The sequence below is a fragment of the Bactrocera oleae genome, chromosome 3 (assembly GCF_042242935.1).
Source record: "Bactrocera oleae isolate idBacOlea1 chromosome 3, idBacOlea1, whole genome shotgun sequence".
NCBI lineage: Eukaryota > Metazoa > Arthropoda > Insecta > Diptera > Tephritidae > Bactrocera > Bactrocera oleae.
Window position 1 is genome coordinate 66,018,926 of NC_091537.1, and position 15,930 is coordinate 66,034,855.

At 32.7% G+C, this 15,930-nt stretch overlaps 1 protein-coding gene across 1 annotated transcript in view; it reads right to left on the bottom strand.

Annotated features, from left to right (window-relative positions):
• Positions 1-240: 240 nt before the first annotated feature.
• LOC106614848 (uncharacterized) overlaps positions 241-15,930 on the bottom strand; it is a 41,862-nt gene continuing 26,172 nt past the window's right edge. The window contains exons 6-10 of the mRNA XM_036371050.2: positions 15,518-15,646; positions 12,727-12,861; positions 10,538-10,687; positions 5,380-5,469; positions 241-1,048 (exon numbers count right to left, since the gene is read on the bottom strand). Of these exons, the coding sequence (XP_036226943.2) occupies positions 816-1,048; positions 5,380-5,469; positions 10,538-10,687; positions 12,727-12,861; positions 15,518-15,646 (737 nt within the window). The 3' untranslated portion in view covers positions 241-815. The remainder of the gene's footprint in view (positions 1,049-5,379; positions 5,470-10,537; positions 10,688-12,726; positions 12,862-15,517; positions 15,647-15,930) is intronic.

Genomic DNA, 15,930 nt, shown 5'->3' on the forward strand with positions numbered 1-15,930 from the left:
ATCGACACAGGTCATCCCGCTGGTCATCTATATCCACATATAATTATATAAGGTCTTTAACATTTCTTTCTGGGTGTTAATCTGCCAGATTTTAAATGTTAGACCTTAGTGTAATTTGGTTTATTTCTAATTAATTGTTACTAGTTACTAGTTAATTGAAACTCAAATATTTTTGAATTTTTTATTGCAATTTTTATTTCTAATAACAATTCAGTATAAAAATAAATACATATTTTCTATTCAAAATGCTTGTCTGGATTTAAAATTAAAACTAACCAAGTTATTGTATTATAAATAAGCGCTCTAAACTAAGCTCTGGCTGTACAACTCACATTGTATGATTTATAGTTGACATTTTATTTCAGCGAACACTTTGCCTACTCCTGTAGGAAATAAAATGAATTAAATATTCCGTTCCAAAGCACGTTCTAAGAATTTAAGAGACCTCGCAGATATCTCTTTTAATTCCTCTTAAAACGAATGGTTTTTAATAACTACTACTGCTTTTCAATTCTGAAATGTTTGTCTTCATCTTCTTGTGATTGAATTCAGACGAATTCGTCGCAAAGTAACAGTTGTATTAAGAACTTAAGTGCTGACCAATCGCGAATGGAAAGTAAGTGTTTTTTCAGATAGTGTTATAAATGCTTCTTCCTTTGTTACATCTGTTTAGACTGCATAAAGTACATTTTGAGCTGTACAGCGACGTGATCAAGCTTGCTCAATCACCTTCCTTGAATCAATCTACCAGATACTTAAAGAGTTACATTATCGGAAGTTGTCCCTATTTGATATCCTGGTGCGGCAATGTGGAACTACTTTGGTGACTGCACTCTACATATTAAATAGCGAATCACCTGCCAACGTTCGTGCGTCCTGAGCAATATGTGCAATCCTTGTGTGAGATATACCAAGCAACCCACATAAAGACGTGAATTATGATTAGATGACAAGGCGCCAGATGAATTTACTGCTGTTGAAACCAGTTGCCCAGCTAAATTTGTACCACAGAGTAAATTGGAAGTCATCACGGACTTACATGGAAAAGCTGAAACAAAAAAAAAGTTGATTAAGTTTTAGAAGTATTTCGACGTTTGGAAGAAGCACTGGCATTAGTGCATAATATCAAATGGAGACTACTTTGAAGGCGAAAACATTAAAATAGAGAATTGGATAAATATTATTTTCAAAAAACAAAAATTCCAGTTAGTTTTTTAAGCACATAATGTAATAATCGTGATCTTGAGCTCATAGTTTTATACAGGGTGGCTCACGAATCGTGCTACAAACAACAATTTTATTGTATTTTTTATTGTATTGAAAATTTTGTCTTATTTAAATAGTTAGTTATTTTTAAAAACTATGGACCAAAAGTGACATCCATGCTCCTGTTTTGTTTTGCACACCTCTTGCTTGACATTAACCCATAAAAAAAGTCTAGTGCAGTCAGGTCAGATGACCTTGGGGGCCAGCGGAAAGTGGAGTTTCTTGATATTAATTTGTTTTAAAATTTTCGTTGGAGCTGGAACCAAACTCTATTTAAAGTGATACGTCTTTGCCGCAGTTCTGTGTAAAAATCTCATTCAACAACTTTAAACAACGGTGTCCTTTGACAGTTACCGTAACACCGTTTTCTTCAAAGAAGGATGGCCCCACAATACACTTTGATAAAACTGCGTACCACACAGTGACTCATTCTGGGTGAAATTCCGTCTCGTAGATTATTTCTGGGTTTGATTCACTCCATATACATACGTCGAGGTTTGCTTGTTTACATTTCCGTTTAGATCAAAATGGGTCTCATCAGATATAAACAGGCAATTTATCAAGTTATTGTCTTCTTCGGCCATTTCAATCATTTTTTGGCAAAATGTCAAGCGAATAGGCATATCTAGAGGGTTTAACCGGCAAAGAATGGTACCGATGCATTATCCAAACCCTGTTTTCGGTATCTTAAGCATTTATTTTATTAAAATAAATAAAAAGTGCCTCGATTACTCACACAGACAAGAAGTTTTTACGGTTTCTTTTTATAGCACGATTCAACAAAAATATTTATTTATAAAAGCTATTCTTATTCAGAGCAACCGAAATTTTCATTCTTTATATCAAAGATTAACATATAAAAGTTTGTTGGCAATAATGTGGAAAGTTTAAGTAAATGCCAGAGAGTATCAATAAATAAAGTGTAACAACGAAGCGGGTACATATGCTTAAACCCAATCGACGAGCATAGTGACTCATTGCTTAAGGCTGGCGGTCAGTGTTCAAGTACGACTAAGCGCCTTAACTGTTCATTGCCTGATGCATTATTTTGGAAGTGCGGTTGTGCTGCAATAGTCAAAGCTGTCAGTTGTCACCGAGTTACAATTAGTATTTCCTTGTTTATAAAATCCGTATAGTAGTCGTATTCTTCATAATCCGATTTCATTTTCGTAAATACATTCTGCAAGATATTATTTGATCCTTTCAAAACCCCGCACAATATTTTGCTAGATTAAATCAAATGATGATCAAAAAAGGACCATTTAAGAAATGTACAGAAAGTTTTGAGTAGAGCAAAGTTTAAGCTCAAATCACACAAGTCGAAGTTAAGTGAAATATATTGAAAATAAGTAATCAAAAATGCATGTATCCTCTTCCTAACATAATTTTCTAATTTCATTTTTAAAATTTCATGAATATTAGAATATTAGCAGCTTTTGTTTTTATACGTCAGATTGCATTGGCAGTAGAATGCTGCTGAAATCTAACTTCCAAGCCAATTAACAGTAAAGTTCTTTCTAATTATTTGAACAGGCATATTCGCACAAAAGCCAATAGGAGCAAGTTAGAATAATCTCAGCTTGTATATATACCTATACTTTTGCTTTATCCAATGAAATGTATTCTATAATTTACACTTGCGTGCTCTATTTAACTGTATGTGTATTGCTACTTTCCGGTCTGTCTGGCTGTCTGATTCTCTAATCGTAGTCTGCAATTACCCACATGCAAATTACCTTTGCTTTTTTTGTTCCCTTTGTCGTGTGATCGATTTTGGCATTTACAGTTGTAACTGACATCCTGTGCTAGTGAGTTTGTAGAGTTGAGTATGGCTCAATTATTAAAGAGAGCAAGTGCTCGACACCCGAGAGAAAGTGCTGATTGTTATGTCAAGTGCGATAATTGTTTGTCATATTGCCATCGTTAAAACTGTGGCGCTTTTGTTGAATGCAAATCGTGTTTAAAAACATTTAAACTAAAGATATTGGTGAAAAATATGGTTGAGAAAAATTCAAAATATATAACGTACAATATATTGTCTGCCCGTTAATTTTCTCACTAAATAGTTTGGAGAGTACAACAAAATTAGAAGCAACAAATGTATTTAGCTTGTTGCTAAGTTGCACAAAAAACACTCACCACTTTCACTTTCACTTGCTCCCGAATAAAAAGAATAATTATGATATGAAAAATGTATATAAAGGATTTTCAAATCCGCAGTTTTATTATAAAGTCTTTGAAATTAGAAAATGATTTGAAAAACGTGTAAAAACGATGTAGAGTTCCGGGGTGGCGCAGAAAAAGACTCCGCTGATCCACATGCGACGGCGATCGATCGAAAAGAAGGGGCCGTATCCCGTCGTCGATCCCTTTTGTTGGTTGGGTAGATTGTGTTGGTATCCCTCGGTGAGTTGTGTGAAGTTGTATGTATTGGTGTGTGGTGTTTTCGGGTGTGGATGGTATTGTTGTGGTATGTTGGAATGTATCAGTGTTGCTTGTGAAATGGTGTGTGGCGCTTGTTCAGGGATGTTCGCTGGGAAGGCTTATAGTTCATTTAGCCAAAATGTTTATTCTCTTCATTAAACACATATACCATAGATATATAATATATACACAAGCTCTCCTAGTTTGAAAGCAAATTTTAAAATTTGAGGTCCGGCTTGAATTTAGACAATAAGACCAAAAGTTTTCTGTTTCAAAATATTTTATAACTTTTTCAATAAATATTCATATTTTACAGAGTTACTGAGCTCTCGAGTAATGCGGTCAATACTTATCGGGTAAGGTCCACCAATGAGTTACGTTTATCACAATCATAACGTATTTGCTAAATATGTTTAGTTCGTCGGTAGGCATAATGTTGTCATTATGCTCTCTAGCTACGTGACCAACTTTAAGACCAGAAAGTTTTCGGAAATTGCATTTTTTTCGATATTTGCGGTTTTCTTCATCATGAATTCGTTCCAACGGGTCAATAAAGACTATTATTTGAGCGTTTACGTAAACGGCCGGAATTGTGGGCTAACAATTTCTGTAAACTTTCTGATCTTAAGCGATTGAAGCTGTGAAAGAGGCGTCGTATGTTGTTTGGGCATACGTTAGAGATGGACATCGGCAAAAGAAAATATGCCATATCCTACAGGTTTTCTTCGATAAAGGAGTGGGATAACACGCTCTGAAGCTAAAATCATCGAATCCTATTATTTTGTAAGCACTTAATTCGGACTGGTACTTTTAACTTTGTTTTTTTAAGTCGGAAATAATTAAATAAAATATCTTATATATGTTTGTCGTCTGAGTTTTAAGCTAGCCAAAAAGATATTCAACTAAAAAATTTACTATATTCTGTTATAAAGGTACTCAAAATCCAAAATACGAATATACTCTAATCTCTCTCTTATGTACTCACATTGATTATGCTCTCTCCCCTTGCTGTGATTATGTGAGTTCCGTAAGCTCGATGTGACACCAATATAAACATTATTATTCAATGATGATGACGGTGAAGTATCTGCGACATTTGATTTTGTACGATACACTTTTTTACTGAAACCTTGATCGATTTTTTCGAGGCAAGCAACCCATTACAGTTGTAATTGTTGTCATTTTGTAAATATATAAAATACATATGTATGTGCAATAAGTCCACATTGTTTAGAAAATCGTATGCATACTAATATATTGGTGTAGTGGCATTCATTCATAGTTAAAAAATAGGGGGGTACATAGTGGCACATCCTCTCTTTGTCCCATAATATTCTCATCCACTTCATCCAATTAAGTGTAATTTAAGACAATTCCCAGAACAACACGCGAAAAAATGACATAGCAACGGAATAGTAAATGAAACAAGTGGATGCATTAAATTGTTGAAGGGATTGCTGAGGTAAATGAAGAACAGGCAGAGTGAACTAATGAATGTTAAGTGAAGCTTAAGGACTTTGATCTGAACAGGATGCTATGGACCTAACTGTATCTGGATGGCTTGTTGTGAGAAGGAGGACATGCGAGGAGTTTTGGAGCAGCGAAATTAACTCAAATGTAAGAAATAGTTGCGTTTAAGTATTTATTTGTATAAATTTATATGTTTTTGTACATTGCATTTATACACACCTTTGTTGTTGTATTTCGCAACCACCACTGGCACGGTATTTAGAGCCACCGTCGGTGCTATTGTGGTTGCTGTCGTTGTGTGTGGAATGTCTGTAATGAAACATAGAAGAATATAGAACAGAGGCAAGTAGAGAGAATAGAGAGAAAAAGAAGTAGAGTTTAGGGATTACAAAAATTTGTTTTACAAATTTAAGTCCAAGCAAAGTTTGAGTTTAGCTCCTCAGAACAATAAAATTCAACCAATTGGGGAATTCATCCAACTAATAATTGTAAAAAATCTATAATTACTTCACTTTAATTAAAAGCAAACCTTTAAGTACAAGCGGATGTTTAAAATTAAAAATAAAGGTAACTCATTTAGTTATCCGTTATTTTTGCATAAAATTTAAAGTTTTTCTTAGCATAGTAAGAATGGTCCGATTAAGGTCAAATATGCACCGATTTGTTCAATAACTTGTTGCAATTTTGAGAAAATTTCATAGTTCCTCTTTTATACAAACCCTCGTCCATATTGACACTAAATTGGGAACGTTCATCTTCAAAAGCTTCTCTTGAGGCGAATTTTTCATCAGCAGAATTATCCGCCAAGATATTGTTTTTCATTAGTTAACAGTACAAGACCGAACTAAGAATTTGCCCGTGGGAGAGCAGTTCATAGTAGATATTCCCTTGTCAACCTCATCAAACGCATAGAAAAAATTTCTGGCACTCAGGTTTTTTGTGGCGCTCATCCATCGGGTTTGTTTTTTTTAACCAGCCTTATTTATGGTAAATGGTTCTGTCACCGATGAGGTGGCGCATATTTGGTTTATGGTTTATTTCTAAATACACAAGCATTTAAATTATTCACTTACAAAGAATTATTATATATTTCACTTACCGCAGTGTGTCCTTCCACCTTCCTTGCTGACTGATCGATGACAAAGCTCCAATATAATTTGCCAGAACTTATATGCACAAATATTGTCATTTACCGTACATATCAGCACAGGAGAATAGGGGAACTGCACACTGCAGTTTACAAACAACAAGCATGTAGATAACTTAACATATGTAGTTTGTGCCTACCTGTTTATGCGAAGGGAGAATGGCAAACATATAAATCGCACAAACAAGAAAACAGAAACTGTATAGCGATAAATGTATGTATGTAAATGGAATGCGAGACAATTCAAGAGCATATAAAGAAATTGGAATTGAAACATACAACTGTAAAATAAACATAGAAATTAAGTATAATATTAGGTTGGGCCCGAATCTACAACAGGTTCTAAACTGCCTTTTGTGCAAGGATCAGTTCCTAGGCACTGCTGTGTCTGAACGATTTCCATATTTTCGACAATATCAGCAATTGGCCTTCTAGAGCGCATCTTTAACATTAAAATTACTGGAATAAAATCGACGAAACCAAAAATGCTCATGATTGACTCCTACAGAATCAGGAAATATTATTATACAAAACTATTATTCACATTTGCAGTTGCGCAGTTTTCGTTTTCGCCTTTATCAAGGAAAAACCAAAAACACCACTGTACTTTCTTTGTGCTGATGCTTATCCAATCACAAACCTATCTATGAAGTTTTTTTTATCTTATCTAACGAAACCTTATCTTTCTAACTCCGTATAACGTAACTGATGTAAATATAGATTACTTATGCCATTTTTTGAAAAAAATGGATTTGCTTTTAATAGACATTATATACATATTTTATAAAATATTGATTTATTTCATTGACATTTTCGCTACTAAAATAATAATATTGATACTATTGCAACTAAATTTTGAAAGGTTTCTTTTTCCTGTAGCATATTTAACTCAATACCTACAGTAGGTAGTATTACTGATTGAAATTATTGGCTGATTTTTTAATTAAATACATATATTCTATAGCCACTCAAATTATTTAAAAAAATTTTGTTTCATATTTTGCGCTATAGAATTTTGAATTTTCATTTCTCTAATTGACCACAAAATTCATAGGAGAACTTGAATGCAAAACTGTCTTAATAAGTAATCCCTTTCTGTTACTTTTTTACTACTACTTAATCAAATAAGTTAGATCTACATGGTTTCAAATGGTATGGAACGAAATATGTTTATTGATTAACTTATCAAATAAATATATTCAATTATTTCTAAAGCGAAATCTTTCGATTTGAGTACTAACAATGAACTAAATAATTAAAATATGCTTTCAATTCTGAAACTGGCCAGCCACACAATACCTTGACTGCTGACCTAAGTGACTATGGCTCCTGGCCAACATATCCGGCACTTGAACACCTAAGCGTGTGCTTTGATTGTGAGTGTATGTGTGTTCATATCTACCATATACCACCTGTTCAACTGCATTACAATTAGTGCCACATTAATTATGCAATACTACTAAATTGTTGCCAACTAAGGCACAGTCAAATAAACCTAGAGATTATACAATAAGAAATTCGCCAAACACCACAACTACGTTTGTAAATATGTAAAAATCTATTATTGTTAAACATTCAAACAGTCACATAAGGTTTAAGCTAAATGCAATAATCTCTTATATAAACACTTTAATAATACATTTGTTTATATATTTGTAAGCTTGCCAGTAGAGGAATGAACGTTGTCCTGTTTGTTCTACTAATTTCATTGTTTACCTCGGAAATATTGTTTGTGATTAAACAATTTTATAGTTTAGAATATATACTATAATAATATTGAACAGTTTACAGAAAATATTAAGAGAGGCATAATGTTAGTAATTTCTTATACATATCTTAGTATATTTATAAACATCTCATTTCTCCTCAGTAATTGTTAATTTCTGAAGAAGTAATTATAATAATTGTAGGTGTACATATATATGTAGGGTGGCCTTGAATTACTCCGAGGTTTATACAATTCTCAAGCATTTATTTCAGTATGTTATCCAAAAAATTTAGTGGGCTCAATCCACATTATGTCACAGTATTTCAGCAGTTGTATTATTCAAAAAAAAAAGTCAGTTATTATTCCTTTTTTTGTATAGTGACCAATGAATGTTTTGTTTTGACTGTTTTCTGGTGCAACATACTCTTTTCCACAAAAATACGGAGGTTTTATTTCATTTTGTGACTAGTCTTACATAATACGGGCGAAATATAACTTATCAAGCAACTGGCTAGTATATCAACGTTTAGAATTGCGGAGAGCCACTGATTTCAGTAAATTTGAAAACGTACCAAAAATGATTGATGTTGCATTTTTGAATAATACTGTTTAAAGTAATTGGCAACGTTACCCAAATTTTGATGCATGTTAAGCTATCGGCTACTATACTCGCGCTAGAAGCCGTATTCAATAGGGGTCATTGGATCATTCTTAAGGTTATGGATTATATTATATAATACATTTCGAAGTGGCGAAAATTATTGGCCAGTCTATTTTTCTGTTACCCACGTATAGATCATTACAAGGCAGACCTTCTAAGGGTGGCGTTAAAAGGATTTTGGGAAGTTCTGTTCAATATTCGTTTATGTTTATGTTCGCAATGTCATGGGCAATAAAATATAAGCTTTCTTAAAATATTTCGCATCCAACAAAAGCACTTTTCACTATAGAAGCGTTATTTATCTGAAATGTACTTGCTCGTTTAAAATTGTTTACATTTTTGCATTTACATATTCGTTGGACAGTCTTAACTAAATAATTTTTTATCAGAAGCTGAAGCTTGGCTTTATTTATGATCAAATTTCACCCGGACGGATGAATTTAAACTACGTTTACAGAAAAGAAAATCGGTAAATAATCCAGATTAATGCAACCGTTTTTATGTTTTTTTGTAGTAAATAAGTTTGTTTGCCATGAAAAAAACTTTAACAACGAAATGTTGTTGCTTGAAATGAGAAGAATTGAAAAGAGCTTCGAGTCATCTCATCGTTTTGGGTCATTTTGTTCTGTTTTTAAATTATTTTCAATCATTCTATTATCAACTCCATCTTCATCATGAGTTTCAGAGTTTATAAATGTAACCAATTTTTCATGGTAAAACTTCAACTAAAACTAAAAAATAGCAGAATTAAGGATTTTCACTGTTAAAGAGAAAAATAATGTTAATTACAATGTTAAGAAATGTACGCTTACAGATTCGTTTATGGACAATCCGCGAATTACTGTGCATATAATTTAAAGATAATCTGTATATATTTGGTACCATAGGACAATAGTATATAGTACATATCTATATTCAAATTTAGCTATTTCATGATGGATTCCATAAAGTCCCTTGAAATATAATATATAATATAGTAAGAATTGTATTATTATCTAAATATATAATTTATATATGTTTTATAAATAATATATTTATTTGCTTTGGTCATTAAAAGTTTTGTTAACATTTGAAAATACCCAGCATTTGCTCATATATATGTATGTATATAATTATGTGTCCATGTAAACAAATATGAAAGAACGCATAATGTTTGTATATCTGTCTCCATGCAAAATATGTTTGTATGTAAATATGTACACTAATTGCTTTATGCGAAGTCTCCGTTGAAACGGACAACCAATGGTGAAACTCCCGTTTTTTGTTTTCATGTCAAAAAGTCAATGTGTCGAAGAACTGACGCGACGACAAAGCGTCACAACATTGTATTGTTGGCAGAAAATCCAAGCTGTGTCGAAAAAAACAAACGAACGATCGCCGATTCGCACCGTATGTATGTTTATGTATGAGAATGCATATACAGATATCGACGCAGATTTTTGCGAGCCATGGAAAAATATCTTAACATATTTAAACAATCCATCAAATAGCGCTTCAAAAATGAGCAGAAATCGAAAACCTCAAATTTCTGAATGCACTGAACGCCATTTCAGCAGAGACTTATAACAAGTGTAACACTTCTGACACGTACCATACGTATTGACAGGCTTTAGCGCATAAGGATACTATTTTGAAGTTGAAATAAAATTTTTTTATTAAAAATGTGCAAATGTAGTTTTTTTGTCAGTTCGGGTAAATTTTGATCAGATGGTACCTAGTTTATAGCCACCACACTGTCAAATTTAAATTATTTTTTCTTATATTTTTACACACACATGAAGCGTGAAGCGCTCTTATTTATTGTCATCATCTTACATGTTTGTTTACTAGTATTTGCTTTTCATATTTATCATTCACTTACGATAAAGTTTAATTGTGCCCTCTGTATCACCAAGAGAATTCTTCGCCACACAACGGTAAAAACCAAAATCCGCAGTGTCAACATCTTTTATGGTTAATCGCATCGTTATTTTGTAGCCAGTTTCAAAAGTTTCGAATGCAAAGTGTTCACCTGAGAAACAAAATCGAAGTATAATGTGTTAATGAGATAGTTTTAAATAGGTAAGTCTAATTGAAATTATACCTTGTATAATTAGGTATAATAGAATTTCGCAAAGCTAGCTTGAGCAAAGCAGCTTGTACTATTTGCCTCAAATTAGTACATTTCACTCAATCAAAGGTTGGAGATATTTTAAAATTGATAAGGATTACATTAAAATCGACTCTATGTCAGGTACTACATTATTGAAGGAAACTATTGATCTTTCCGGGCCAAGGTACACAAACATATATATGGGAAACAGGTAAATAGCACCCGCCTACGGACATAAATAGTTATTGTATACACCAAAAAAATTACTTTTTAGGTATGATGATTATTTTGGAGTATTTCAATAGAAATATAGGGACAAAATGTAATTTCTGACCATTCCTGACTTTTAGTAAACGTATTTCAGTTAATTGAAACATAGCGATGTAAGATAAAGTTATGTTAAAAGGTTGAGGTATGATGAATTGATGCTGGGATAGGAATAAAAATTTATAAGATAAAGGAAGATTTATTGGCGAATCCAAAAAAATTACCTCAAGTCGCAACATTGACGAGCTTTCTATATGACTTCAACTACAACAGCGGCTACCGAAGTAATTTTACTAATATTTGTTTTCATATTCATCTAATCAAACGTTAAAAATTATCTCGAATACTTATTTAAAACAAGATTCAAAGTAGATTTAATTGTTAATATTTAAGAAATTAAAAATATTTTATGTTAAATATTTATTCGTTTTTACCATATTTAGGTAGAAGAAATGCGTTCGTATAGTCAAAAATTAAAATTTCAAATTTCGTTCCGTCTGAGCTTAATTCAGTTTGAAATTTTAATTTATTTGCGTGCATGTGCGTCACTTAACCACAAAAATGCATTAAGTTCTTGAATTTTTGTCGACTTTATTTGCATATGACTCCAAAACCACCACAAAACATGTGGCAGTGTGACCATGAGAGACATATGGAAAACAGCACGTATTTACATCCCAAAAGAAAATCATTGCAATAAAAACAAGTGAATACTCGGACAAACAGTCAGTGAAAGTATTTGAGGAGGGGAAAAAAGTCCTCATACAGTGATGCACAGATAAAAGCAAGTGTACGAACACTATAAAATAAAATAATTTCAAGGAGAGTAAACAAAACAAAGGGAGAAAGTGGTATGGAGACAGCTCATCAGTGAGCGATGCGATTGCTTAAACTAATATAATCAAATAGTAAAAGCATCAGTTCTGAAATACTGCTTATTGCATTGCTACCGAGTGGTTTTCAAAAACCAAAAAGTAAAGTCAGAAATATATCTACACAGCTACTAAATGTTTATGTGGTATATGACGAAGAGAGAAAAAACTGTATTGCAATCTTCCAACTTTCCGATAAAAATCATACCATAAACAGTATATATTTTGATTGACAATACGTTTTAGTTCAAGCTCTTGATGTGTAAGGAATTTGAAGCTCAGTTTAGAAAACTTTCAAATAAAATTCTGGTATTTACTTTTTGTCCTTAACATCCTATTTTCATTAATACAGACATAATGTATAATGCCAATATCTATATAAAAATAACTTGTATTACATTAGATTGAAATCTAAGGAACACACCTCGGCGCATTTTGGTTTTACAGGAGATAAAATAATTTCGCATTTAGGTCAAATTTTAAATACTGCTTAGCTTAATCGAATTAAGTTGGAATTCAAGAGGAAATTTTAGTTAAGAGATTTAAAATTTTTTTATATTTCGATAGTTTAGATTTCAAAAATATTCTAAAATAAGTATTTTAAAAAATTTATAATATTTTCAAAGTTTAACATTTTTTTATCAGTTCCCAAAAATTTTTCAGAGTTCTGGACTAAAATACCACCATAAGTCAGATGATAATTAAATAGGATTGAACTAATGCCTTGAAGTTCACAGAGCGCATAATATTGTTATTGTAGTTTGTAATAATTTATAAAATTTGATAAAATGAAAACATCATATTCTTTTTTTTTCTTACCCGGCACAATGATCGTGTCATTTTGCGTCCAATAATTCATAGACTTCGGATACGCCTCCGACTGACATTCAAGTGCTATATTTTGGCCAGTGGCTATACCAACTAGTTGATTTTGAATCCAAATCAATGGAGGGACTTTAAGAAGAAACAATAGGAATAAAATAAAATAGTATTAATTATATATAACGATAACAAAACTGTTGAAGCATACCTTAAAATAATTGCATCTCTCAAATCTAGTTTCACTAAAAATATTTCAAAGTAAGATCCGTCTAGATAAGGCTAATGAGCGTACCAGGCTACAGCAGAATTGCAGAAAACTGCACAGCAAGAAAAGAAAGCTTAGCTTTTTGGACTTCGCGGGATTCTTTTAGCTTAAAGTGGATCGCAAGAGATTTAATGAGTTCTTCGCCTTTGGTAAGGCTATCATTTCTCTAGTTACAGGGGTTCTAACTAGTCATTGTCCAGTCCCATGCATCAAGGTTGAAAATCTGACCATATGCTAGATATTGTAGCTGTTTGGCAGAATACAAGCTAGAAATATCTCAACTCTTCTTTTTTGACTGTCCCACCTGTGTGAGATAAAGGCTTAGACATATGGGCATAGAAATCCCTGTGAACTGGTAGGAATATTAATAAAACAAATTGGTGTGAAGGCGCTCTGCCAACTTAAACCAACTTAAAAAATACTGCATATAGCACAAAGAAGGTCAAGGATCAGTCATTAATTCTTAACTTAACTTGATAGCTTAACTCACTCTTAAATGATTCGGTTATTGGAAAGAGTTGCTTTAACAAGGGAGAGTTAAAAATGGGGTTTGTCCCCTGTAAAAACTTCTTATTTAAATATACCTTTCGTTTTTTAGCATTCAGTGTTTGCAAGTATACTTTTTGTTCCTTCAGCACTCATTACGTGAAAAGTTCAATAGTTGCCACAACCGCGTTTCACCACAAAATAAGCTTCAATTTTATAATTAGCAGATCATTAGTGTTTGTGTAGTAGTCCGTAGGAAATAAGATACCGCTGCATTACTGTTGCGCTCACTTTGGTAGTGAGCCTGGAGCTACAGGAAAAGTTCAACAGACCAAACAAGTTCAAATGCATAAAGATTACTTGCAACAACGTGCCGTTAGCTGGCAGCAAGTTGTAACCTACATGTTATTTTTACTTCAATTCTGCAAGAACTTCTCGTCAACAAAATAAAGAAGTGTTGCCTGTGAATTTGTGCTTTTTGCTGGCGAGAAATTAAGTTAAAATTTTAATTTGTAACAAAGCGCAAATAAAAGAATCCTATAATATCACAAAGGCATTTCTTAAAGCAGCTGTAACTGGCCATTTATTTGCATCTAACGGGAAACGTTCTCCAGCTCTTTCACTCAATTTCATAAAATGAAAGATTACTTAATAAGGAACAAGATCTTTTTTGAGCATCCTTATCTTAAATTTAATCGGGCAGCTATTTGCTGTGTCGTTCCAATCGGAAAAAAATGCTCGGTTGCTTTTGCTTGCACAATATTCCATGCAAAATTTCGTACAAATATATTTTGAAATAAACAAGTAAGGAAGGGCTAAGTTCGGATGTAACCGAACATTTTATACTCTCGCAGAGTCAACTGGTATACTCGTTTTAGATTTCTTTGTGGATCTTGCCGCCTTGTTCTTGTAGACCGATATTTTCGGTAAAAAGTAAACTATAGGCACTCCCCACATAACGGTTCTGTTAAAAACTACTAAAAGCGCGATAAATCAAGCACCTCTTTTACGATATCTTGGGATCTGCTAAACCGATTTAAACCAAATTCAGCACATAACATTCTTCTCATATTTCTATGTTATAGCACAAAAATGGAATCGGATTACAACCACGCCTATTTCCCATATAACACGTTTAAAGTATGCCACCTGGGGATCAAAATTATCTAAGTCGAACCAAAGCTTTTCAAGGTACTGAGTATGTGGATCCCAGTGCCTATAATTGGCCTTTTGCCGAAAATATCGCTCAATGTGTAAGATATATAATTGAAATTCATATAGTAATAAAATCAATAAATGAAACTCTCAATAATAGTATGTCTTTGTGTCAAAAATGGGTTGAATCCGATCAGTGCTTCCTTTAATATAAAATTTTGCCAACACCTGAAGTAATTTCCCGGTCTTTGATCTTGCAAGTTGCGGGAGTATAAAATGTTCGGTTACATCCGAAATTTGAGCTTCTTAAGTTGTTTTAAACATTTATTTTTATATTTGTATATATATTTTTTGCAATATGCTTAAGTAGACCTAGGGCCTCACCTCTAAGAATTTAGTATTAACTTGGCCCCACTTAATCACCTAAACAAATTCAGACTATTTCAGTGGAAACAAAAATTTTGTACCTCGTTTTAAAATAATTTCTAATGCTTTTTATGCAAACAAAATATTTCAATGTAACTCAAAAGTCATGAATTTCAAACTAACAAAAAATTACTGAATATTTTTTATTAGTCAGAGAAACTGTTAGAGAAAAATGTTGATGAAAAACATTGCAGTGTTAGTTAGAGATAAAGTTCATCAGAAGTACGGGGTGGTTCAGAGAGGAGCCAGTAGAGTGAGGGGGCCACAGTCCCACTGGTATCACAATGGGCCTCCTAAAGGCCTAGGTGGGTCGAAATTGACTGGTTTGTACCTACTTACTTAGTTACAGATAAAGTTTATAATAAAGTAATGATTGTAATAAAATAATGAACACTTGGCTTTTCCAAGAAAGTCTAGTTTTTATTAAAATTAAATTTTTTTTATAGAATGACTTACAGTGCACAACTAACATTACGCGTTTGCTGACCGTCGGTGGAATGCCATTTGAAGCGATGCATAAATATGCACCCATATTGAATCGTTGTACCTTAGTGATCGTCAGAAAGGATCCATAGGAGGCGATGACTAGAAGAATAGAAGAAGAAAATAGGCGTGTTAATAATTTAATATGAATTACTAACAAAGCCAAGAACTAGTATTGTTATAAGTTTATGTATGGCAGAGAGATTATTTGATTATAGAACATTGTTATTTGATGTCCATTTGTTTATTATTTTAAGTTTTAAAAATATGTATATATATGTGTTACTCAGTTAGATCTTATTAGTTCCTCTAACCAACTGAATTGAATTTGCTATTTCTTAATTTTTTTGAAGAACTTTCTCAGTGTAGAGGGCATATGAATAACT